This window comes from Elaeis guineensis, chromosome 1, assembly GCF_000442705.2.
Source record: "Elaeis guineensis isolate ETL-2024a chromosome 1, EG11, whole genome shotgun sequence".
Lineage (NCBI taxonomy): Eukaryota > Viridiplantae > Streptophyta > Magnoliopsida > Arecales > Arecaceae > Elaeis > Elaeis guineensis.
This window is the reverse complement of record NC_025993.2, coordinates 14,493,713-14,520,332: the sequence shown is the minus strand read 5'-3', so window position 1 is coordinate 14,520,332 and position 26,620 is coordinate 14,493,713. Positions and strand designations below refer to the sequence as shown.

Below are 26,620 nucleotides of genomic sequence, written 5' to 3'. Positions count from 1 at the left end.
CAAGAGCCGAAAATTTTGTCCAAAAAAAAAAAAGACAGCAAGGCCAAACGGATGCTCCCGCGAAGACAGCCGAGTTACCTTCCATCCACACGTGACGCACCACCCCTTCTACTTTTGTATGCATTCCAGCGACGCAACCGGTCGACGCAAACGAACGGAAACCCGACACTTTTTGGAAGGAGCGCGCGGGAGAGTCACGCTCCCCACGGCCGCGCCGCGCTCGCCGGTTACTCTCCTCCGCCGGACCACCTTAAGTAACTCCCTCGCCTCGACCGGCCCCGGTCACGCTTGAAACAGATACGGAGATCGGGGACCGTTCCCTTAACCCGTTCCATCTGTCCTGCCGGGGCATCGGACGGAAACCGTTACGGACCCATTCGTGATCCACGAGAAAACCAGGCGGCTCACAGGCGCCGTCTTCTTCCTCCCCGACTGTGATAAATTCGGCGGCGTACCTGTTCCCGCGCTTCTCGCTCCGCCTCTCCCACCCTCCGTGGGAAAGGGGCCCTCGGGGATCAAGACTTTCCAATCGCCACCCCAGACGTTTCTCGTTTCCCCCCTCCCCCTCCGTTTCCCCTGAGCCCTCTATTCCCCCTCAAATCTCGCGCCCCCCACGACCCCCATCCCCTTCTCTCTGTTCCTCTCTCACAATATCGAGCTATTTATTTCTAGGGTTTCGAGAGCCGGCGGAGAAGCCGAGAGGCCCGCTGCTCGTAGGGTTTTACGCGGTGGTGGAGCTCTGCGCCTGGATTCTTGGTTGTGATAATCTATTTGACTGGTAGTTGCGACGGGGGAGATTCTTTAACGTTAGGTAAGAGTTGCTTTACTACTCTGTTTCAATTCAGTTTGATTGATGACTTGATCTTGGAGTTTATGTATTTGGAAATCTGATGGTTTGGCAGCTGGGGCGGTGGAGTTTGATGCTTTGATGCGACTGCGGCGGATGACATGGCGAGCAACGGTTTGGCTGTCGGTTTAGATGATTGCGAGGTGGTTAAAGGTGAGGGCTTGGCGAAGAAGGGTCCGGTAGTTAATTTGGAAACAGCAAGGGAGGTAGGGGTGAAGGAGGGAACGGGTGGTTCTTCTCGTTTAGATGAGGTTGGATATTATTCGGCCAATTTGTTGCATTCAAGTGTTTCTGGATCGAGGGTGTCGGCCTCCTGCAATTATTTGGATTTGGATGTTTCTGGATTGAAGGAGCCGAGCTCCGAGTCAGTGCCTGATTCAGGTTTGTTTCCTAACAGATATGGTGTAGTAGATTTTGTTCTCATGATAGTTGCAGTAAATGTGAAATCTTATAATTGAAGGTAGATGTGGAGACCGTATGATTGTTAAACTGTAACTTCACCAAGAATTAACATACAACTAAGCTGAGATGTAATCATTTGGAAAATGATTATGTGTGTCCCTGCATTGTAGCATGATACAAGAAGGTCAGGAATGGTGGACAAGCTTTTCAAGTCATGTACATAGTCACTGCCCACAATTAATTTTTTATTTGAAATGGTGCATTGCACATAATGACATGCATAGGTACTCTATTCCAATCACAACAAATGCTCCTTTAAGTGATTTTCCAGTTTGCTTCCTTTGGATCATAATGATGTTGAATTTCCAAGTTAAAATTGTACTTATTAAATTACACACTCCGAACTTGAAACAAAAAATGGGGCAATAAGACTTTTCCAATCATCTGTGGATTTGTGTGTTCAACCGTGCTAATGGTTTTAACCAAGTCCAAAGCCTATAGAAGTGCATATAAAGCTCTTTTGACAGGTTGTGTTCATGACTTCATGTTCTTCTCTTACCCTTGTTCCCCCTTTGATGCTGGAAATCATGTGTTCTCCATGGACTATGGTGTATATGGCCCCACCACTTTTAATAGTTCTTACTTATCCTATCATTTGGTTTATAGGTTATCTCACTAAGATTTTCCTAACATAACCCATACATGCACCATGCACCTTCACATTTCCCTCATGTTCGCTCTTCACCAGCACATGTCAGTCACTTCAAACACCACAACTTGCCATGTGTTTATCTTTATGTTTGTACTGTTACGTGCCTCCAAATCTTCCATAGCTACTTCAGTCCAGGGCTTCTCTGTTGCTTTTCTTTCCTTATCCTTCAAATCTATGACCCATTGTGTATGCTTGTTCATACAATTGGAAACTTCTCAGTTGTTAAAATAATAAGATCATGAATCCTTTTTCGGTGTTCCAATCTGTTGTAGCATGGTAGCAGGCAATGATGGCATATATTACAACTTTACAAGTATTTTTTTGATGCTAGTATCGTCTTTCTCCAAAGGAGTAATCATATAATACCATCTCTGCAACAACCAGAGGGGGGAACCTGTAATTTCTAATAATCTAATTTTAGTTATGAACCTTGCTTATGTAACAGCTTAACCATGCACAGGTGTACACTTGTATATCCACATATGTAACAACCCACCTATGTCACATATGAGCAGAGGTGATGTATATGTATGTGGATGAGCATATGGCAGATCGGTAATTTGGGTCTTAGGGCTTTCTTACCTTAAGTTGTGAAAGTACTTCTCATATATGGATCCATTCTTTCTGTCTTTATTATTACCAGATATTGAGAAAAAGAAGAATTCCAAAATCTGATCACCTTTTCATGAAAAAAAGATCACATTGATTCCACATTTACTTTGCATTTAACTAGTCCTAGTCTCTCTATCAAAGCATGTGACTAGCATCAATTTGTTTCCAAGTTCATATGATTCGTCCCAAATATGTTACTTATTTGCTATGTTACACTGACACGGATTCGTGTCGGATGGTTTGTGTCCAAGTGTCTGATCATTTCGGTATCTAAGAATTTCTTTCCTATAGAGCCATGTCTAAATGTTCTTACAAGTATACATGTTTTAAGTGTTGTGTTTTGGTGCTTGAGGCTAAATTGAAGAGTCTAAGTAGCATAGCTTATTCTTATTGGTTTGGATGTGTAAAAGTTTTTATTTTAGTTATACATTCTTGACATCCTACTGAGCTATCATATGTATCTAAGCTCACAATAGTTCATCATAGTTTGATAGAGGCAACCATGTTTAAGTTTGCCCCTTGGACTATCATTTGTTTCTTTTCAATGAAGCAGCTCCTTTTACGAAACTTATTTAGCTATTTATCATTACTCATTGGACACATTGCAAATTCAGGTGAACAATAGAAGAATGTTCCTTGGTTATATGAGCTTGAATTGCATACTTAATAAAATAGCACTCTCAACAAACTGGCCTTTTAGTTTTCATTGGAGGATCCCTTGCATACCTGAAGTTCCCTTAGCCATAACTGGATGTCCAACAATAGAGGGTCAATATGAAGTGCGGGAACAATCATAAAATGCTCTCAGAACTTGTAGGACCACACTTGGATGCACATAGCTAATCCGTTATAGACCTTGAGTCAATGCAAAATATATATGCTTAGAAAATGCAATAACTATTAATACATTATTCCATGGAAAAGTAATTTGAGGTTTGATTGTTATATCTTGCAATACATAAACCTAAATTGCAGATATATGAGAAATTCTTTACTCTCTTTCCAAAAGGATTGAAGCCTCAATCTTACCCATAGGGATGGCAAAATCGACCCAACCTGTTGGGTATGCACCCTACCCAAATCCGATCAAACCCCAAAAATAGGGTTTGATTGGATTTGGGTTCGGGTTTGGATAAAATCTGAAAACTGTAGCATGGGTATGGGTAGTGCTGTTTTCTATCCAAATTCGAACCTGAATCCAATCCGAACTTACGGATATGGGTAATACCCGAACCCAGACCCAAATATATATATTTATAATTTTATTTTGGTAATTTTGTTTTGGTTGATAATATGCATCAAATTATTTTGGTTATTTATATGTTCTATGTTGAATTGTAATTCTATTTCTATGTTTGATTTTTATAAATCTGGACTTATAAATTATGTTCTATGTTGAATTGGTAATTTTGTTTTGATTGATAATATGTATAAAATTATTTTGGTTTTTTATTTTTTTTGGATATGGGATAGGCATGGGACGGGTATGGGTTGGGTATGGGGAAATGGGTTACCTGTGGGTATCCTCGAACTCGTTGGGTATGGGGATGGGTATTTTTTTTCTACCTGATCGGGTATCGGGTAGGATTTGAGTATAGGACATTAAGTTCGGGTTTGGGAATGGGTAGTACAATACCCAACCCAAACCCTATCCATTGCCATCCCTACTTACCCATTCAAAATTGATGATGAACATTCTAAATTGAGAATCCATACCGTCTATTATGAACTACATTATGAAAACTATGAAGAAAACAAAAATTAGGTGTTTTGGAAGTCTCGTCCCCATAGATTGAATGGTCACAGACATTGACAGCTGTGATAGTGCTAGCATGCCAAACTATATGATAGGACATTATATATTAAGAATCCATACTGTTGATCATGATATACTTGTCATAATTAATTTACATATATTCAATAGATTTCCATGTTACCAAACCATAAATCATGGTCATTCTAAATTGAGTATCCACATGGTCTATCATGATCTACATCATACAAATTGCCAAGAAACCAAAAATTGGATGTTTTGGAAGCCTCTTGCCCATACATCAAATGGGCACATACATCGAAGGTTGTGATGGTATTACTGTGCCAAACTACATCATACGGCAGATAAATTAGTTGATCATGATCTACACCTCATGAATCAAACATGTACCAATATTCAATAGATTTGCATGTTTCCAAACCATATATCATGCAAAACATCATATCGAGCCATTAAAACAATATATTTTCGGACCACTTGATGGACGCGCAAGAGACATGATTTTTGGTTTCAAAGTAGTTCTTGTGATATGGACCATAAGCAATAGAACAGATCCTCTATATCAAATATCCATCCATTTTTATCTTAAATTGGTAGGATTGAGGCTTCAATCCTTCTGGAAAGAGAGTAGAAAACTCCTCATTCTGGATACCTGATAACATGCTTGAGTGGTTATGCTACAAAGTTTTTGTTTATTGTTGTAATCTCTCACAGACATGTTAAGTAGTCTATGGTAACTCATTATCTGACACAATTGATTGCAATTTTATTCTGGTAGAGAGGGCTGCGGCATATATATTTCACATTTTTAATGCATCGTGATCGAATCTAACTTTTATGTGTAAATTTACCCAAAAAGTTAAATTCTTTAATTTGTGTCTGTGTAGTCCTTTAATCTACCATCCCATCTTTTAACATCTACTTTCAGGCTTGGAGCATTGTAGTTCTGCACCAGTGCGATCTAATAGTAGTAGTATTCTAGTTAAAGGTCCAGAGCTTTCTTTTCCTAGATCAAAGATGGGAAAAAAGGAAAACCCAAAGTATGACTTGAAATTGGACAGATTATCAGAAAATGAAAAGGTAAGTATCTTCAGACAATAATGTTTTGATGTGATTGTAGTAATGTGCTTATATGCATATAAATTGATACTTTCTCTTTATATTTAGACTTGCATACAAAAAAGGTAGTGTGTTTTTTTTTTCCAAGATATGATATTGGATGCAACACATTTGCATAGACTAGGGAGATCCTACTTTGGCACTTTGCCTTCACTTATTGGTGCATATGATATGTTGAATCTAACATACCATTTACTCTTGTTTTTCACCTGTTCTGGAAATGATATTCCAGTCTGCCTTTCTCCTTATGCTTATTTATTTTCCTGGTACTTAATTGTCTTTTCTATGCATAGAATTTCGTATCGGGCCAAACCGTCTGGTACATGTACCAATACACCGAACCACCACATACCAACACAGACGTACCGTATCATACTGTACCACGTACCGACACTACACTGGATTTTACCAGTACAGGGTCCAGTACTGAGAGAGCAAACATTGTTTCTATGTCTATAGGGAATATAAACGTTTCCTCACCACACCAAAGAAGAGCTTCCATATATTAATTTTTCTTATTTATCAAATTATATATACTTTCAAAGTTCAATTTTTCCTGGTTTTGTACTTAATGAATTATCTAAATGTTTCAGAAAAAGATCATTGAGAACCTCGTGAAGATCCAGAATGATGGTACAGTGGAGGTGGATGTCGCTCGTAGTGCGCCTGTAGCATCAGAGCTACTGGAGCTTGATGCTGTAGATGCTACACCAACAGATGTTGAGAATACGGTCTTTGAATTCAGCAAGCCGGTCCCAAAATTGAAGATCGCAATGCTTGTCGTTGGAACAAGAGGAGATGTTCAGCCTTTTATAGCTTTTGCAAAGAGACTTCAGGCATGTATACCAAAATCCTCCGCAATATTGTAATATGTGGATGCTTTCTACTTTTGTTTACTATCATGAGTCCACTTGGTCCTTCTGGCATGATTATACATGCAAACTTGAAGCCTTGCAGCATGGACTTACCCAGTAGTCAAATTATACTGATCTGTGAGTGATTTTTGTAATTTTTCAGTTTTTTCTCAAAAAAATCAATGAAAATTATGTAACATTTACTTGTAGAAAAATGTAAATACATCTTGCATAATTTTATAGAAGGGTTGACAAAAGCCATATTGGCCCTTTGACAAGGTTTGAAGTTTTGCTATCACTCAGGCCTGAGAACAAACATGGTTCAATCAATGTCTACATTTCTTTTTCTTATTACCATCAACATACTGTGAATTAGCTTGATATCTGTGTTTATAAGAAACAAAAGTATCTGTGATGCATAATCATAAACAAAACTGAAAGCCTCATCCATTTGTCTGGTGCTGCCTTTGGGACTCCAACTTCACTGTGTAATCCTATCCAAAGTCATGTCTCAGAGCATTGAGGTTTTGTTTAGCTTTTCCTTTGAATTTTATCCATGTGTTTGTGTTGGTAATGGAAGAGTGTCCCTCCCTCCCATTCAAAGCATGAAAGATGTCTAACCAAACATTTCTTAGTCTCTTCCTATTCCTTTCAATTTGTTCTGCTATAAATTGCCTTAGGGGTTTCCACTGTATTTTGTTCCTAATTATGGTAACTTCATTACCGGAGTTTTGGAGGATGGAGAACTAGTTGTGGGCTTGAAAGGCACAATATGTCTTAGGTGTAGGAACATGGCTGTAGCATTTGTTTAGCTTGTATGGTATGTCGGCACAATTCTTTGACAAGGGACAGGCCCTGATAGGTTTCATTTTGTTTCAGTTTATATTCTATTTTTGTTCCCCAACATGCTTGAAATTCAAGCTCAAGGTCTTAGCCAAGGTTCGTCGTCTCGGTACTAGGCCTCCTACCAGTGCCAATCTGTTATTGTGTCAGTATGGGGCCGATTCGGCATATCGAGTGTCGGTACGTCCCTTGACCATGTAGTATGGTCTCAGCTAAGGTTCGCTGTCTCGATAATGGGCCTCTTACTTGTGCCAATTTATTACTATGTCAGTATGGGCCGATTCGGCATATCAAGTGTCGATACATCCCCCGTACCATGTACCGATACTAAACTAATATGGTACGATATGCTCCATATTATCCGGTTTGGTATGGTATGGCAAATCTTGGTCTAAACATTATAAAATATTGGCTAAACAAATTGTGTTGTATACCAAAACTTGTGTAAACAAGGTTAAGGAATATGAATAGAATTACATAAGTTGAAATAGGGCATGTCAGGAGAAAACATGAGTAATGATTGATATAGCCCATCAATGAGGTTTTTGGTTGTTATTTTTTTTTATGTGTGTGCATGTACATATATGTGAATGCGTGTGTATGTATGTATGAATGTATGCGTGTATGTGTATATGTATGTATGCGTGTAAGTGGGTGGAACATTGGGCAGATTCATGTTTCATGAGAGGCAACAGTTACTTAGCAATATTTAAGATAATGGCAAATTGGAGAAGCTTTTTCAATTCCCAATAAATCTTGTAGTTTAACATTTCCAGATGCCTCTAATTTACCCGGGCTCCCGCTGGCTTTTAAATCCATTGGGAGTAGCTTAGGCTAGGTAGTAAACATGAATCATAAAGCTAATCCAAACAGACAATGTCAAACATTCTTGTTTATGTCATTTGATAGCTAAGATTGACATCGATCTTCATTTCACATAAGACAAACTCATAGGGAGAAGAATATGTTCACAACTCACAGGATCTACTACCACCTCTTGTAGTATTCTTTATGTCGGCATGATATTTTTCTTTTGTCTCTTAGCATGTGGAGTTATTATCCGATATCATGACTTTGGTATGTGAAAAATGGAGAGATTATCTATGACATGGTTTCCTTCAAATGTTTTGCAATATGCAGTCTATGCTACAATAGTAAATAGGGAAAGAAATCTGGAATATGAACATATATATTGAGTTGCATATACCAACTAACAATTGATTGACACCAATAGAACTTCTCGCATATTAATCAATGGTGGATTATGACTATGACAAAGCTTGCTTCCTCAAATTATTTGGCAGGCTGATAAAATATCTCTCTATCTCTATCTCTCTGACTTGTACACATATCTCAAAGCAATCTCTGCTATATTTGATCTAGTAGTTTGTAGCAATTAATATCGAGGACAATATAACTGAAATTGTCCCTACGATAAGGGATTTTGATACTGGGCATTTCTTTATAATGCCATTTCTTCATATGATCTGTTAGCTTCATAAGAAAATCCGGTATTTAACTTCTTGCTCTAAAGATAGCAATATTCATTATTCATGGTACCTGAAAAAAGATGGTGTAGTTGGTCTTTGCTATATGCATATATTTTCTGGTATCCATAAATGTGGTTGTAGTTATGCATTTTATTGGTACTTTTCTTTTTAATGCATTGCTATGTTTTCCTGCAGGAGTTTGGTCATCGTGTTCGATTGGCAACTCATGTTAATTTCCGTAATTTTGTGAAGTCGGCTGGTGTTGACTTTTACCCTTTGGGTGGTGATCCTCGAATCATGGCTGGATGTAAGGGTTCCTAAAGTGTATCAAACTTCTTTGATATACATCATTAAATTTCTTGTTTATAATCAGTCTTATGATTGGTCAAATATTCGTCCTATGATCTTTATATCATTTATCCCATTTGATAATTATAAAGTGATTTACCACTTTTTCCATCTTGTGTGTTTGCTGGAGAATTGTCAAGTTTTCCAAGTGGTTTGTGTACTCTTGTGTGACAACAATTATTTTATGAAAGTCTTCCTAGACTTGCAAAATTTAAGAGCAATATGAAAGGCGAAAGTATATTTTAAATCTGGAAAAATAGATTTTCATATGCTTTTTGAGAATATGAAAACATGTTGAAGTTTCCGGACTAGTGAAAGGCTAAAGTACTATGTGTGACAACTTTTTTATTTTTTAATGAAAATCTTCCCAAACTTGCAAAATTTAAGAGCTGGAAAAAATAAATTTTCATATGCATTTTGAAAGATTTGAAAACACTTGATATTGAAGTTTACAGACTAAGGATTTACAGACTAAGGGGTGATTTCTTGGTTTTGTCCGGTCATTTCTTTTAGTGAAAGTCATCAACTTTGATATTGCTTCCCATTTCTGAAGTGTCTAGTTAATGTTGTTTGAAGGAACTCTTAATGGAGCATTGATACCACATATTTCTCTTCTTTTTCTTGTCTATCCTTAATAGTATAATAGTTGGTCGTAAGTTTATCAAACTTATTAGGTCTAGATATTTATGAATAACAGATATGGCAAGAAACAAGGGTTTCCTACTAGCTGGACCAGCAGAAATATCTATACAGCGGAAACAGCTGAAGGAAATTATAAATTCTCTCCTTCCAGCATGTACAGAACCTGATTTGGATTCTGGGGCACCTTTTAAAGCTCAAGCAATTATTGCAAATCCTCCTGCTTATGGTGAGATTGATGTTATTGTGAAATACAGATTTTTGCACCCCTCTCTCTCTCTCTCTCTCTCTCTCTGTGTGTGTGTGTGTGTGTGTGTCTGTGTGCGTGTGTATTGCTTCTTCATTAGTACTGGTGCAAATATTTATCATGAAATTTAGAGCTTATTAAGCTTTTTCTTATCCTCTAGATTATGTTTATTTTTTTTATCAATTAAATAATGGACTAAGAAATCACTTCTCACAATTGTGCACTTGTTATATTTTCATTGTCTCACTTTAATGAGTATTTGGCAGTATTCTGTCTCATGTAGACTTCATTTCAATTTTAATCACATGCCACCATGTATTATTTTTTTGTAAAATTCAAATACCAGCAACTGCTATTGTGATTGCATGGTTACTTTGTTGTGCAGATTCTCACATTACCATTTGACCCATTTTATAATAAATTAGGTGACATCGATGCACCACAAGGAATTGGCCTATCATTCTTATTGCAACAGTTTTTTTTTAAAAAAAAAAAAATAGTTTGGAGAGGTTGGTAGCATGTGTCAATGTTAAAAGCTAATGCACACCATGGGTATTGAAGAGAACTTTTTCGAGTTTGTCTTTGTAATATTTTCAGTTACATTTTTTTCGCACATCAATGAAGAACATATGCTTTAGTGAATCATGATAACCATAATCTTCAGTTTTATCGTATGAACCAATTATGGCTCAATCTCATCTGACAAGTGCAAATCTTGAATATATTACTTCTCAAGGAGGAAGAAGATCACTACTTCAGTACAGATATTTACAGAACTTATTTTCATGATCCTATCCATCAATATTTGAATTTTAAGGCTACTAAACATCTTTATATGAATGCAGAATTTGTTTGAAGATCTTTACCCTGATATTCGAGTATTTGGTTGTGCCTGCAGGACATGCACATGTTGCTGAAGCTCTTGGTGTTCCTCTCCACATCTTCTTTACAATGCCTTGGACGTGAGTCTGTATTACTTTCTAGTTTCTAGATACTAATGTATTATATGCTTTAACTTTCTTATCCATTTTTAGTCAATTCCACGAGCACTATGGATGTTACAAGCTCTTTTCATTCAATTTCATTGAACCTTATATACACATAAACCCTTTCCTTCACTAAAATGTCATTGTTTGCCATGTGAAATTTGGAATGTGGCCGACTTTAACAATCTGAAATGGATTAAGCATGCTAAATTCATCACTACAGGGCTTTCTTTATTGTCTATACTGATTCAAGACCTGGTATGGCACCTATCTTAGTTGGATCCCGTTTTGGTATGGTGTCAGAATTCTGTTGTCCTGACGCTTAAGATAACCTAGTCCCTCAATACCTTATGGGGATGCCTCCAAACCCTCATCTTTTTATTTTTTAAAACTTTTAGGATTTTTTGTTGGTTTTAATGATTTTTGAAGTCTTTTTAGCCTCTTAAATAGGCCTATTTTAATCCTCTTAAATGAGCACAATGTTGAGATGCCCTTCTTGTAGGCTTTTTTTTTTTGTAAAAAAAAAAAACAATATTTTGTAACTCTTATTGATTTTAGTTAGTTTTTAATGAGTATTTACAAATTTTAAGATCCATCAAATAAGGTTTTGAATCGATTGTTAGTGTTGTTATTAAAATCTTATAATTCATAATCTAGATCTTACTATTTAGATCGAAATGATCCTAAATGGTCCAGATCACATGTTTGGCTAGGGAATGATTAGGAAGATAGGAATTAGATCCATAATATGAATTATATAGTCTGTTGGATCATAAGGACTGACTTGATTAAACCATTTAGATATAAAACATGCACGATTCCATTTTCTATAATTTATTTGGTACTTTGGATTTTAAGTTACTTAATACTGATAAGTCTTGAGTAGTAAAATTTGCAAGCTTGCCCAAAGAAAACTTTCATATTTTTACTGTCATAAGTTAAAATCCTGCTATTGTTTTTATCTAAAAGATTGCTACTAAAATATTAATTGAATTAACAGGTATATGTGAACATTTTGAATAACTAAACACCATGTTTGTTTCCTTAGACATGTTGTATATGGACTTATGTTTGTGGAAACAATACTTCGTATATATGGATTTTTATTCTTCATTCATCTGCTCTATATTTGACTAATGTATTGATATTTACATGTCTTATATATTTTGAAAATCATTGGAAGAAATCAGAAAAAAAATCTTATTATCTGCAATCTAATTCATGATCTTGTCTAATCCAACCCACTTTACGATTTATGACTTGATCTCAATGACACTGATTTTTGGGTTTAGAACACCATTAACTGGATCAACACTTGTGTTTGAATAAAATACGAAATACCAAAAATTTAAATGAAACATCTCTAATCATTTATCAATTATTATCAATCATATATTTAATGATTAATATATTACCAAAATAATATAATTTAGAAAAATAGAATATATCTAAAATATCATCTTGCAGGTTGATCCCCTACCATTCAATGTACTCAAATTTTATACCAAGTACGAAAACTGGCATGATTTCTCCTTATTTTCTTAATTTTTGGCCAAATTAATGTCAAAAAAGAAAGGCTGAATGATACTTATATTGCATGCACATAGATTTCAGCATAGAGAAGGCTGAAACTGATGAAGGGAGGCCAGACCTCCGCACATGTTCCTTCTTCCTCTCCTCCACACCTCCCACCCCCCTCTTCCTTCCCTTCTTTGAGCTTGCTCCTGTAATTGAACTGAAAAGATGAAAGAAAGCCATCATGGACTCTTTTTTGATGTGTGCGGGATCAGAATGTCCCAGCTTGTACCAAGTGACATGGCTAGTGAATTGGCCACAAGAAAGCCAACATGGAAAAGAATCTTTATCTGTTTTCGCCTTCTATTATTGTACTTATGCACCATTTTATCTGTTTTTCGTTATTGGAGTAGTGGCTTCATTTTATTTTTTACACATAGAATAAACAATTTTTAGTTTGGTTTTAAGAATATCAATTGGTGTATTTTTTTTAAATATGATTTGGATAGTTTGGAAAATCTTCATGTTGTGGAATTGGAGACTCCTACTCAGAGTTAAACTCACTAATATCAGGATTCTCTCTCCTCCAACTATTCCCCTGCCAGGGGAAAAAGCCTGTTTAGCTCTCTTATCCGTCAGAATTTGTTGGAAGATTGACTATTAGAATGGTAGCTATTATAAATCGGGTCATTTGGATGCTGTGTGATATCTGTGGTATTTTCTATTTATGGATGGGAAATCTACTTAAAATGGTTTGTTGCTAGTGCAATCTATATAGTTATTGAGTTGGAGAATCAAACATCACAAACCTGGACATTTTCTTCTTCCAATTCTGTTTGGAGCAAGAGCTTGACCTCGTAACATATTGGGCTCGAGAGCTTTGAGCATGGGCTGTCTTCTTTACAGTCATATCGTTTTATGAAGCAGCTCTACTTTGTTAGATTCCTACATTATTGGCAATGATGCACCTTCTCACTTCTCACATTTATAGGCAGGCCAACAAATGAATTTCCACATCCATTGGCACGTGTGCCTCAAAGTGCAGCATATAAGGTATGCTCTCATTCATTTGACTTATTTGTTTTGTCATTCAGACTTTTCCCCATAAAAGCCTATCAATTAATTATACTCTCTCTTCTCCAGCTATCATATATTATTGTGGATTTGATAGTATGGTGGGGCATTAGGGGATTCATCAATGACTTTAGAAAAAGGAAGTTGAAGTTGCCTCCTATCGCTTACTTCAGTACATATCATGGATCCATATCACATTTGCCAACAGGATACATGTGGAGCCCCTCCATTGTGCCAAAACCAAGTGGTAAGTTGGGCTCTTTGGTTGTTACAATGTATAATGGATGGTTTGCCTTTCATAGTTCTTTCCTAAGAATGCCGGAAGCAAATTTCTTTATGTTTCTCCTTTTCAACTAGTTCACATGCATTCTTTACTATAATGTTGCTCAAGGTGGTTATTTCTATGTTGACAAATATGGTTTATCTGCATTGGCTAATTGTGTTTGTCACACTAATCTATTTGTGAGTAAAACCTAATTGCTCCATCATTTAGTGTAGTTTCTAAACTAAAATATACAATGTAACTACATGTGTATATGCACATAAACACACATGATAATGAATGTTTTAGTTCTCATTAAAGGACCCCAGTATGGTTGGTGCGACATGATATGCCTCTGTACTGACACAGAGTATGTTGTTGGAGCCAGCAGTTCGAGGGTATATCAAGTCCCCAACATTCCAGCACCATACTGGATTTGTGTGGTACGACTTGTACTGGCCAGTATGGGTACAACTTGTATTGGCTGCTATGGGTCGATACTGAAAACCTTGAGTGAGTAAATGCAGATACTTAAATATGTGTCGGGGATGTTCCCAGTGAATAACATGGTTGTGTGGCTTATGCCTATGGTAAAATGTTAGTGGGTGCTCAACAATTACCTGCACCATGCATCGTGTTCATCATATTTTATATATCTTGAAATACATATAGACTAAAATGCATGGTCTTGATAGTTCCAAATCGTAGATCTAAAAAATGATTTGTCCTGTTTTCTAAAAAAATCATTTAGTGATCCCATGATGCATAGGTGACAAGTCTGTAGCATGCTTGCGGTTGTTTTTAAGCATATATCATCTATTTGAATTTCTTATCATCCATTTTGATAACAAGGCATGATTAAGTTGGTGTGTCTGTATGCAAGTATATGTGTTTATAAATTTATAATATGTATCATATATTTCTATATATGTGACTGATCTGTTCTACAGGTTGGATTTGAAACCCAATTCCATCAGTGCAGTATACATGATTAGTTATTTAAATTAAGAATTTAAATCATTAATCATGATTTGACATCAACTATGCCTTGAAATCAAAATCAAATATTTCAAAGTTTCTTACCTGTTTATCAAGAGACCACCAAATGGACATTTTCCATCACAAGTTACAATAGTTTGATGATTTATGGTTTAAAAGTGTACACACCTGCTGAAAATTGGGTCCATATGTGCCTTAAGATGTGTATATCATGATTGGGAGTGTGGGCTGTTCTCGGTTAATATGCCTACCATACATTTGGAATTCAAATTTTATCTATACCGCCTATTTTGTGTCCACTTTGACTCAAATGTAATGTCCAATGCATTTAGCTTTTGGTTTCTAGGTAATTGGAGATCATGATTAATGGGGTGGTTATTTACTTTACATGACTTCATTGTGTCTTTCAAACAAAGGTTCTTTCGGCTCAAATCCTGTTGGTAGGGATCCAGCTCATTTTTAGTGTAGAATGATGAATTAACGATGACTGATGTATGTGTGTGAACGTGTGTAGTTGAGTAGTGTCTTGCGACAAAATCATGCTATCTTTGCAAAGAATAATGTGAATTAATGTGAGAATTCACATAGCAGATCGTGATTAAGGCTTCTCAACCGTGTATCTAGAGGTATTAAAATGAATGATATTGATTGATCTTGGTTTAAACTTGCATAATGGGCATTAGAAATCAAGAATTAGCAACACTTTGCAGAATCTAAGCATCTTAAGGCACATATGAACCAAAATTTTATAGGTCTGGAACTCTGGATACTTGAGTTATGTGTTTCCTTTAGAAATGTGCAACTAACTATCAAAGCATATGACATGTGCTCTTTAGGTGTGCTAATTAATATGATAAAGGGTGTTGATTCATTTGAAATTCTTATTATTTAATTTGCATAGGAATAAAGCTTAAATCCTTCACATGAAATTTTAGCTCGTTTCTCTCTCTCTAAACCACACAAGCGCGCATGCATGCAAATTCACAATGCATAGGTTCTGTGCACAAGTCTCTGCATATGCTTGCATGTATGTGGACTAAATTCACGACACATGCTTGCAATATCTTTTTTTATGATCAAGCATTTTCTTCGTTTTAACAATCTCAATAAAAAGCCAGTCAAGTGCATATTAATCCAGCTTCTTTCATGATCTTTGGAACCTGTAATTTGTTTTTCATATAGCTCTATTATTGTACATTTTTTATAATTGGTTTGTAGTTGGCTTTACCTAAGTTTTCCTTCTCGAATCATCATATAGTTACCTTCTCTCTAGTTGATATTCTGCCAAGTCTACTTTTGATTCATCTAAATGTTCTTTCTCTGAGTCACTTCCTCTGGTAAATTGTCTTCTCACTGTCTTTTGGTCCTAGCTATTCATTTATGCACCAACCTGTTGCTTGTTCTATTTATTACTTCCCTCAGTCATTTTATCCTTGGCAAACTTTCTCAATCTAAATTGCTATTCCATTTTGTCCCTCACCTTTACAGCATCCAGGACTTTTATGTTATTAGTTTTTTGTCGTGCTCTAAAGTATCACTAATCTGCAAGCTGCTAGGTTGGAATTGGTTTTCCAATCATGATTTTTATTTGAATCAGGTCAAATTTGAATCAGGCCTGACCATTTCCTTGATGGTTGGATTGCTGTAAGATATGTTCAATTGATCCATCAGGTTGTTCAGTCAAATTGGGTCAATAGTAATCCAATCACAAATGACTGAAACATGTACAAGTTGGGTTATTTGATTGCATACTAAACATGCATGAAATCAATAGTTATAGCAAGCAAGCATTATCAACAATCCTTTTGCCTATGTCTTCTTAGGAACCGCATGCAAGTTGTCTCTAAGAACAAAATTGATGTCTAATTACATAAAGTTATTGCTAACACCATAATTTCTTGTATTTGAGGATGATCAGGATAGATGAAACCAAGGTTTAAATATTGTGGAATGGGACCTCGATTTTTCCATGGAACGAGATGCTCCAAGTATTGACACTCGGGATAGTGGATGTCCTATTCCGTCCCAGTCCATTTCTTGACCCATCCCGTACCATTCCAACACTTAGGATGGTGCCCCATCCAGACATTTGGGACAGAGACATCCTACCATGCCACTGGTATCTAAAACCTTGGATGAACTATATATCAGTTTCGGGTCAGTTCAGGTTGGATCAGGTCTTGTATGATCTATGTCTTACATATACATCTGAAATAGTCATATTTTTATATCTTTGGTGATCAAAATGACTTCAGTTCCAAATAAACCAAGCCATTGTGGGTCGGTTTTGGATTGAAATGGTGTTGATGTTATTCATTTGCATCCTCTTTGAATCGCAACAATTTGCTTTCAAGTTTCTCTGTATGTATATATGTCATTTTATCATTGTCATAACGTCTATGGCACCACTTGTTAGTCAAATGGAAGGGGAAAAGGAAAAAGAAAGACTTTGTTTATGCTCATACAACTATGTTAGCTTACTCGAGATGTCCTTATAGCCGACTGCTGACATTTTCTCCACAAGATAACTGGAAAGAAAATTATATGCAGCTATTACTGTGGCAGATGTTAGCTGACCCATTCACAGAAGGATGAGAAAAACTAAACAAGGGACTTCTTATCTATTTGCATGTTAAAACTATCCCAACAGCCGTTTTGAGGTCAGAAGTTCATCCTTTTCATCCTACATTGAGAAAACATCTGCTGCACTGGCATCGATTGGTTGTCAAATGATAACATGTTGTCATGCCAAATAATTTTTGCTTTGTTGTGACACTGCGGTTAGAAATAATCTTTGTCTAGCACTTAAGTGGTGGAGTAGGGAGCATCCAGGTTATGAGCTGAGGAAACCATGGCTAGTATATCACTAACTAAGCATTTTGGAATCACTTAAACTGGCATGAGAAATAAACTTCACATTTCTCTCTTTCATGTTATAACTTCAAGATCTTTAAATATCATGATAGTATGTCTGAAGTCCATTCAAGTGCTACTCTCCCTCTGCTAACTAAATAACATGGAGACTATTTGTGCTTTGCACCATGTTCTCTGAAACAGGCTTTCAAACATTTGGCTTTTATATGCTGCTGGAGTCTTTTTTCTTTTTACTTAGTGGATCATCTCAGTGTTGATTTGTTTCCTTTGTCTATAAACCCCCAATTTTCTAACTAACTAGACTTTTTTCGTATAATCATTTGCAGATTGGGGTATCTCAGTGGATGTTGTTGGTTTTTGTTTCTTGAACCTTGGTACAAAGTATCAACCACCAAAGGAGTTCACACAATGGATTGAACGGGGACCAAAGCCTATATATATAGGGTTTGGTAGCATGGTACATTTCCTGCTCAAGAGAAAAAGCTCCATGTTGATATACTTCAATAGGCTAGTTGTCTTCTATGATGTTTACATTAATACATTAAATCTAATTATCTGATTGGAATACAGTTTGCTTTTAGAATTTGTGAAAACCATGGTAGGAGTAGCAGATAACCTCACTAAAGTTTCAAGGAGATGAGTCAAATTTGGAATTGAGTTGTACTTGTGCTCTATTTTTCACCTGAGACTGGTTTTTTCTTTGTTTTTATTGAATGTATTCTAAGTTTCTAACCAAAGTGAAATGACTGTCTCTTCCACATGCTGGTTAATAGTTTTGGCCTGCTTGAACTTCTTTTGGACCTTTATTTCTATTGGTCTATGTTTAAAGGCTTGAATCCTTGACAAAGGCTAAATGGTGTCCATTTGCACTAACACTATAAAAGCTCGTATTTAAGCAGCAATAGTAAATAGATGAGTTCATTTGTAAATACAATTAAAGCAGATTATTTGAAGTGGGCTTTTTCTGGATTCCTGTGATTGTTGCATGCGGGAAAGGTATAAAAAATATGGAAATATTGTCTTCATACTAATTTTTCCAAAAGGGGGTCAAAATGGATTCTTTGCTATAATTAAGTGCTACTGAATGTAATTAAGTTAGCAATTGATTGGAGCTAGTTTGAGTCTTCGCTGAACGATCTACAAGGAGCAGAGACCTTAACATTTGTGTTCTTCTGGTGAAAAAGATGCTCTGATGTTGATCATTGGTGGTTAAATCCATTTGCTGATCTGCACGGTATGCTTTCTAATGGATGCAAGACAGAGGATAGAAAAGAAGGCTCAAGCAAACTTTCCCCTGACTGGATGCCAATGGATATTTATATAAGATATTCAGCTGTAACTAAGATATAGTTAGTCTTATGATTCATTTGATGTCATGCACTCTATTGCCTCGATTTGAATTCATCTATAACCATAACCACGTAGCATTTTTCCCAAATATTTGGTACTAGCTTTATCCTTATTCTCCAATTATTCTTAAATATGAATTCATCTACAATTTTCTGATTATTTGTTGATTCCAAGTACTGGAGCATCATTTCATGGTTATTATCATTTATGACAAGCATGATCTTAGTGTATTTCACTTTTTGTGGAAGCAACTTGATTGTCGACAGTCCTTGGTTAAATGGTAATTTTGCTGTTTTGGATTCTTTTACCTCACAAATCAAAATTTTTCAATATTATAAGAGAGAAACTATGGGCTTGTTTTTCGTACAGTAGATATTTAGTACAATTCCTTCTTATTCTATTTAAGTGCAGTGAACTGGAAGGATTCGAAGTTTTTAGTTTTCTGTCATGCTCATTTGAGCTGTTCGTTTTTACACATACAACATACTTTGGTGTGCCAACACTTGACCAGAATCCATAGTTATATATAGTCAAAACTGTTAGTAGAAATTTAAAAGACACAGACAGATATTAGGCAAACTCGATTATAGAATTTAGACTATTTTTTACACTCCTTTATTGAAAGTCTTTAAGGCATGCTTTATTATGCTAAACACGTACTACAAAACCTTTTGACCTTGCAATTTTCTGTGGTTATTCTTCTTTGAAAAAAAAAAAGGGAAAAATACTACACTACTACTCTAATGTTCTATCATGACCTTAAAGTCAACTTTTGTCAGGGTATGAACCTCTAATGGTACCTTGCCAGTTTGGGCGGGATAGTATGGTATGCCCTTGTATCAGCACATGGTACATTGTTGAAGTCGGCATAGCACCCATACCATGTGTCCGTATGGGGACAAGAATGCACCAATACTAAAATCTTAGGTTTGAATTAGTTCTAATTGCTATGCTGCATACGATTATAGTGTGCTATGGACACACATGCTCACGCACTCATGCATCCACACAAACACATTTTCACATAACAACAATGTGGATGGTGGTAAATAAATGTACAAATGCAACTAAATATGTAGAGAACATGGATATTAAGGAACATGCCATTAAGGTTTTAAATCCTGTGGGATGGGGCTGTCTCGATTTTCTCATGGAACGGGACATGCCGGCGTCCCATCTTGTGCCGATATTTGGGACTGGTGATGTCCCAAGGCATGCCGTTGGGATGCTGGGATGATGGCAGAATGGTTCTATCCCAACATATGTGATGGCATTCTATTTCAGTGTCCCGCAGAATGTCCTGCTAGGATTTGAATCCTTGCATGCCATTTGTCTCACTAATTCCATTTAAGGTCGCTTGCCTTCAAGAAAAATTTTTATATCCATCTCGTTGTTCCTTTTTTGTTTACAAGGTTTATGTATTTAAGAAAATCTGTCTAGCAGCACCTTTATTTCCATCTGATTTTCTTAGCTAGGCATATTGAGTCTTATATTGGCCCATTTAGCCCTTCCCAGCTCTTTCCATCTAAGAGACTCTTAGGGCGTGTTTGGATTCTAGGAGATTTTATCATCTGATAAGATCTAGATGGTGCCAGCTTCTAGTTTAAAACTACAGTGGAAGGTGTGGGAAAGGTAAGGAAGCTCAGCTGATCATGACTTCTCTATACTTTCTTGGACAAGGTAAATCACCTTTCCAGCTGTTTGTTGTATCCCTAAAAATCAAGATAGTTGTGATCAGCTCCTCCAACTTCTCTCTCACTTGGATTCCATTATGTATGAGCCAGCACCAGATCTTATCGGACCAATAAGGATCTTTGGCATCCAAACAAGCTCTTAATTGCTTCTTGTGTTATTTGTTTGAAAAAGCTATAAATGATATTTCATAATGTGAGTAATGTGGTTTTTGTTAAGCCTCTTGAAGACTCCAAGAAGATAACATCTATTATTCTGGAGGCGCTGAAAGAAACAGGACAAAGGGGCATTATTGACCGCGGATGGGGAGATCTTGGTAGCGGTAAGTACTTCCTTGCTCTTGTTTTCATATATGATGTTGAAGTGCCAGCTAAGTTTTTGACACAAGTTGATATATGCAACTTTTTGTCATAAGTTATCACTATGGTTGGTTTTTTGATAATTTGGTAACTATGGGTCATTCTTTTACTGAATATTGTCTCATGTCACATCTAAAATGAGTTCGATTATGCATTTGGAAAGAAATATTGACCTTGAATGTTGTTTAGACTTTAGATATTTTAGTCAATTTAAGTTATGATTTGCAATTTCGTCCTCATTAATAAGCTGCAATGGCTATCATCTACAATGCCATTACTAGTTTTTTAGATTCTTAGCACAGTTGATTGAATCCCTCTTATATTATGTCACTGTATTACAATCTAGTATTGCCCAAAGTTTGAAGACTCAGTTTTGGTTTCAGTTTGGCGGGCATTGTGAACTTGCAGTCTTGGTAATTTCCAAAGTTTCAAAAAAAAATATTTACATACAAGTGAAACTCAAGTTATTACTATTTATGCGATGAATATATATGTTATTTACTTCTTGAACTCAGCTTTTCAAAGATTTATAATATTTAGCAATTATGTAGCTTTTAAGTTCCTAGTGCAGTCAAATTTTTTCATCCTCTTTTTGTAGAACTCACAAATATTTTGTATCAGGGAATTTCTTTGTCTTATTGTTTATGTTAATTGCTATTTAACCAAATGGATGCAATTGTAGAATACTGTATTAGTTTATATTTAAAAAAAGATGTTATAATTGTGAAAGTTCTAGTACTTAGTTGTTCACAATGGCTTTTGTGAGAAATTGCCTAAGCGCCTTTGAGTCCTCAGCCCATCAAGAATAATATTTATTATCTATCTCTTCTTTTAACTCAGAAAAACCAGAATAAAAAGAAGCATCAAGAGTTGATATTATACAGTGCATGTGCTTAAAGAAATAAACAAATAATACCAATATGATGATACATATCAAAGTTTGGCCTTGGCTAAAACCAATGCCTTTCAGACAAAGTGGATTGGTTTAGGCCAAACTTAAAACCTCGGTCTTGCCTTATGGCCATGTATAAGAATCCTATGCTGTTTATCCGTCATCGTGAATCAAACTTACTTCCTATCAGGATATGTTTGGATGCAAGGAAAACTGTCTGGAAACCTCATTTCTAGGAAAATCTATTTTTCCATTTGTTTGTTTCATGACAAAACTAGCAAATTTGGCAAACTTGTAACTGGTTTGCTAGAAAACTTTTCCATTTTCATGGAAGTCTTAGTTTTCCTTGTCTGTGTATTTCCTTGCAACCAAAATATCCTTAGTTTACTATTATCTATGAAGGTGGTTCTGTAAAATAGATTGTATCGATTTGTGTGTTTTGTAGGCATACATATGTATCTTTACTATATTTCATGCATGTATGTAGATACATATTAGTCATGATATGATTTGTATATGTTGTCCCTCCTTTCAGCTGTCATTGATTTGTGGTGTATAGGAATTTGACCAATTGTATGTTTACCAATTAACTATCTTCTAATCCATTGATTCATTTTTGCAGTTTTTGAAGTTCCTGTGGATGTGTATCTTGTTGAGGATTGCCCTCATGACTGGTTGTTCCCTCGGTGTGCTGCAGTGGTTAGTTGCGAAGCTTGTTTGACTAACAGTTCTCATATTCAATGTTTTGTCATTTGAATTATTATCCTTTACAAATGAAAGTATGAAACAAAATATCAACTAGTAACATGAAAACTATGACATATTATCTTCATTATTATAATCTTATTGTTTTGTCTTTAACCAAAATTTTAATGTCATTATTTCGACATCTATGGTTTTGGAGTTGTCCGGAAAATCTGACACATCCAGATCTGATTGTTTAGATGGACCTTTTTCTTTTAATTCATGGACTAGGAATTGCTGGTAACATTGCATTTAGGTCTTTGGCTTCCTTCAAAGTGTATTTTTGGAAACTAATGTACATTAATCTTTGGAACATTGGAATACAAGGAATAAGCAGTAACAAGTTATTCATATTAGGATGCTACATCTTGAATTTTCATTTCATGGAATTGTTTCTGGAATAGTATGAGCTTTTACAATCTGCTGTTTGGTTAATGGTATCTGGTTCCTTACTGACAAATCCCAGTTCATCATTTCTGCTGTTATTTTTCACCTTTCTATGTGTCTGATTGCCAGTTCATATCAAAATTTTATGTCATTTTTGGTTCTCCAAAATGATGAGAAAACCTGCAAGCTAGCTATTTGCCAGTTTCTTTGGATAAAATCATTTTTTTTTCCCTCTTACTGACTGCTAGATTTTTTTTTTTTTTTAAATACTTAGGTTCATCATGGTGGAGCTGGTACGACAGCTACAGGTTTAAGGGCTGGGGTAATGATTTCCTTTGAAGACCTTTTCTTTTTATTCAGTATCCAATTTCATATATGTGCATATATGCATTTATATTAATATATACTTTTCTGGCCTCACACATAGCCCCAAATATATGTAATGCCAATTCCTAGACGTGGTGCAAGTTGACCACCCATGAGTCTCTTGCACCAATGTTCCAAGAAGGCATCAGAAATTAATAAAAACATTTTTTGTAGTTAGATATATTTTCTTCTGTCTAAGTAAAATCATTTGCAGAGAGAGCAACTGTAGTATATTGATTAGAAACATAGGTGCAACTGTCAATAAATTTAAAGAAGAAATCTCCATCGCATTCACATTGAATGACTCATATCATCACTGAGGTTATCCAGGGTCATAAGCTTCTGTCTTAGTGCAAGCACCACCCACATCTTTCCAATATAACACAACCAGAGTGTTTCACTATCAAAACTTGTGCTTCGCAAGTTTGTGATCTACCGGTGCCACTTACATCCACTAGGAAATTTGCATTTGTATTTTTACTTTGATGAGCAGCTAATTCTTTTTCCTGGAATTTAGTGCACAAACTCCATAATTCTGTGATTCACTGAGTGTGGTCTGGCAACAGTTATAGTTTATATATGACAATCATGTGCTGATATATCATGCATAATTGGATTATGATCCATCCATTCATTTATGGTAATGATTGGCCAAAAAGTGATCCAGAGAGCCTATTCCATATACGTGAGGGGGCTTGATGGTTATGGTTACTAAAGTCTGATAAATGATGCCTTGATATAGTTTAATTAGCTTTTTCTTGTTATAAAAAACATCCTTGCTGCTTTAAGTAACACACTACCTGATTCTTTGTATATTTCATTGTGTTCAGATATAAGGTTAGCATATGTGGAACGTTCTGACTCTTTGCCTTATTATTCCAGTGTCCAACCACCATTGTGCCTTTCTTCGGGGACCAGTTTTTCTGGGGTGATAGGATTTATACAAAAGAAGTGGGACCTGCACCAATTCCCATAGCTGAGCTTAATGTTGAATGCCTTTCAAATGCCATAAGATTTATGTTGGAGCCAGAGGTAACAATGCTGTTTGATTCTCTGTTAAATGCATAAATGACATTAGAAAATGGATAATTGTTGTGCATGGTTCCTTCATAAAAATCAGTTTCACTAGTTTTCTTATTTTTTGTTGAAACTAAAAGTCAAGTGGTAGATGTTTTTCGCCACCGATCACACAAAAGCAATTATTAGTGATGAAACCTGAAAGAACATGCTTTTGGCATTGTAATGCTGAGTCATTGTAATGCTGAGTCTACTTATTTGGATGTTACATCTAGAAGCTGCACTCATGCACTGAAACACAAATATTCTGTGAACTTTTTAACAAAATCAGGAAACATAGTTTGCTTAGCTAATCTCAGAAATTTATGCTGCAGATAGTTGAATGGGAGCACGTACTTACACAAACATGCGCGCGCGCGCACGCATGCCCCTACATGACACAACTAATGTGGCTAGAATAAGGATTATGTATTCAACTTCTAGAATTCTGCTCACAAGAAGTTTATGAACACATCGGACCATTTCGAGTAGAAAATAATAATTAGCTTACCTTTCAAGATTATTAAAACAGTTCTCTTAATTTCTCCAGCCTGCTGATATATTTGCTCTTATGTTTTTATTTCGCATCATCTTATCTTTTTTCTGTTGGTTTTTGAAGGTTAAATTGCGGGCTTTGGAATTAGCGAAACAAATAGAGAATGAAGATGGTGTGGTGGCTGCAGTGAATGCATTCCACCGCCATTTGCCTCCAGAGATACCAGTCCCTCCCGCAACCACAGATGAACCTCCAAACCTGCTCGAATGGCTGCTGCAGTTAATTGAGAAGTGGTGTTGTCTTCCATGCACCTCATAGCCCCAGCATCTCTAGATCACCGGTGTGAATAGAATTTGTTTGTTATTCTTGGCCATCTGTAGTCATTATTTATTATAATCTCATTGGTTTTTTTTACTTGTGAATATGAGGAATAAAAAGGTGATCATATTGTTTTGATAGTCTTCTACAATTGGGTGAGTGGGGCAGATTTTTTGTAGGATCCAGCAGAATAGCATTTTTTCGCGTACGATATCCGCAAGGAAAGTATGTTAGCATTACTTTGGAGTGCTCTTTCTTCAATTTCAATTGTGTACATAGTCTGCAGGAAAGGGATTGCCATCATATTTATCATAATTGTGGAGATTTTTTCTATAACTAACCGAGGGTGATATCAATTGTTGAATCATTACATGCATGGACTTCTGCTCAGATGTGCGTGTTATTCAAACCCACACAGGTAGGGGAATGACGTCCCCGGAGCAGGTGGTGAAATTGAAATGGCTTGGTTTTCAGAATCAGAACTCCTGATTGAGTTGAACCTTTATTGAAGACAGCAATTGGGTTTGGTAGCCTTTCTCCATGACTGAGATAAATAAAGGGATCAGGAAACACAGTCGGACAATGTCATCAAACGGGTTGCTTGTTGCAGCCTGTATTAGAAGACTCACTATCGTGCCTTGCGCAATGATGGCCAGTCTCGGTGGGCTCCCGGCAGGATGTGACTCGATCCAGCGGCAGTTTTATTCCGGGGTTGAAACTTCAACTGGGGCGGCAGTTGATATAGACGTGTGATTGGAGCCGGGAAGCTCCTGGGGACCTTCAAAATTAGATGGATTTGTATCTGATCAAGTTGCTTTAGGATGCTCGTTTGATAGGGCAATTGGTTCGAAATGTAACGTATTTCAACGTTTCAAATAACGACTGAACAAATGTTTGTTGCGAAATTTTGTTGGTTTCAGACCCCTCGTGTCGCTTTGTACGCTGCTGCCATTATTTGCCTGTTGTCTTAAAAATGAGATGAATCATTTTTGTCATTTTTCTATTGGATACATTGATCTGTTAACAGTTCAAAAAATTATGTCAGTTTATAGATAATGTCTTAAGTAAGTTCTGTAATTATTTTTTTAATTGTTGTTTATTATTTTTCATTACGACGGCTACCAACAGTTGCTTTATTGCGGCAAAGAGGGGAGAAAAATCTAATATTAAATAAATAGCTGTTATGTCTCATTTAATGCTGAACAATCAGGGGAGCTCAAAATATATGAGGATATTCCGGCTATGGAGGGCTTTAAATATATTCCCCCAGAAACGGCGCATGTAATTAATTCTTCCCTCGTTTGAATAAAGACCCACCGCTCCACCTGCTTCATTGAGGTACCTAACAGAGAAACAGAATTGG

The 26,620-nt window shown here is 36.2% G+C and overlaps 1 protein-coding gene across 2 annotated transcripts; it reads left to right on the top strand.

Moving 5' to 3' along the window:
* Positions 1-161: 161 nt before the first annotated feature.
* Positions 162-26,180, top strand: LOC105038026 (sterol 3-beta-glucosyltransferase UGT80B1). 2 transcript variants are annotated; one of them, XR_012137974.1, is made up of 16 exons: positions 162-811; positions 903-1,228; positions 5,276-5,427; positions 6,060-6,302; positions 8,849-8,960; positions 9,699-9,869; positions 10,786-10,849; positions 13,384-13,441; positions 13,532-13,709; positions 17,924-18,054; positions 20,859-20,961; positions 22,513-22,589; positions 23,296-23,343; positions 24,270-24,419; positions 25,063-25,482; positions 25,676-26,180. XR_012137974.1 is itself a non-coding variant. In XM_010913702.4 (15 exons), the coding sequence occupies exons 2-15, from the start codon at positions 949-951 to the stop codon at positions 25,255-25,257; spliced, it is 1,962 nt and encodes a 653-aa protein (XP_010912004.4). In that variant the 5' UTR covers positions 162-811; positions 903-948; the 3' UTR covers positions 25,258-26,180. The 2 variants fall into 2 exon arrangements, 1 of the variants encoding a protein (XP_010912004.4); XM_010913702.4 differs by having other exon boundaries at positions 25,063-26,180.
* Positions 26,181-26,620: the final 440 nt, after the last annotated feature.

What these genes read in the sequence shown, in the direction of transcription:
- LOC105038026 (XM_010913702.4), top strand. Translation starts at nt 949, where the DNA reads ATGGCGAGCAACGGTTTGGCTGTCGGTTTAGATGATTGCGAGGTGGTT. An exon ending in CTTTTGCAAAGAGACTTCAG is followed by an intron (nt 6,303 to 8,848) that starts GCATGTATACCA and finishes GTTTTCCTGCAG; the next exon opens with GAGTTTGGTCATCGTGTTCG. An exon ending in TCCTCGAATCATGGCTGGAT is followed by an intron (nt 8,961 to 9,698) that starts GTAAGGGTTCCT and finishes TATGAATAACAG; the next exon opens with ATATGGCAAGAAACAAGGGT.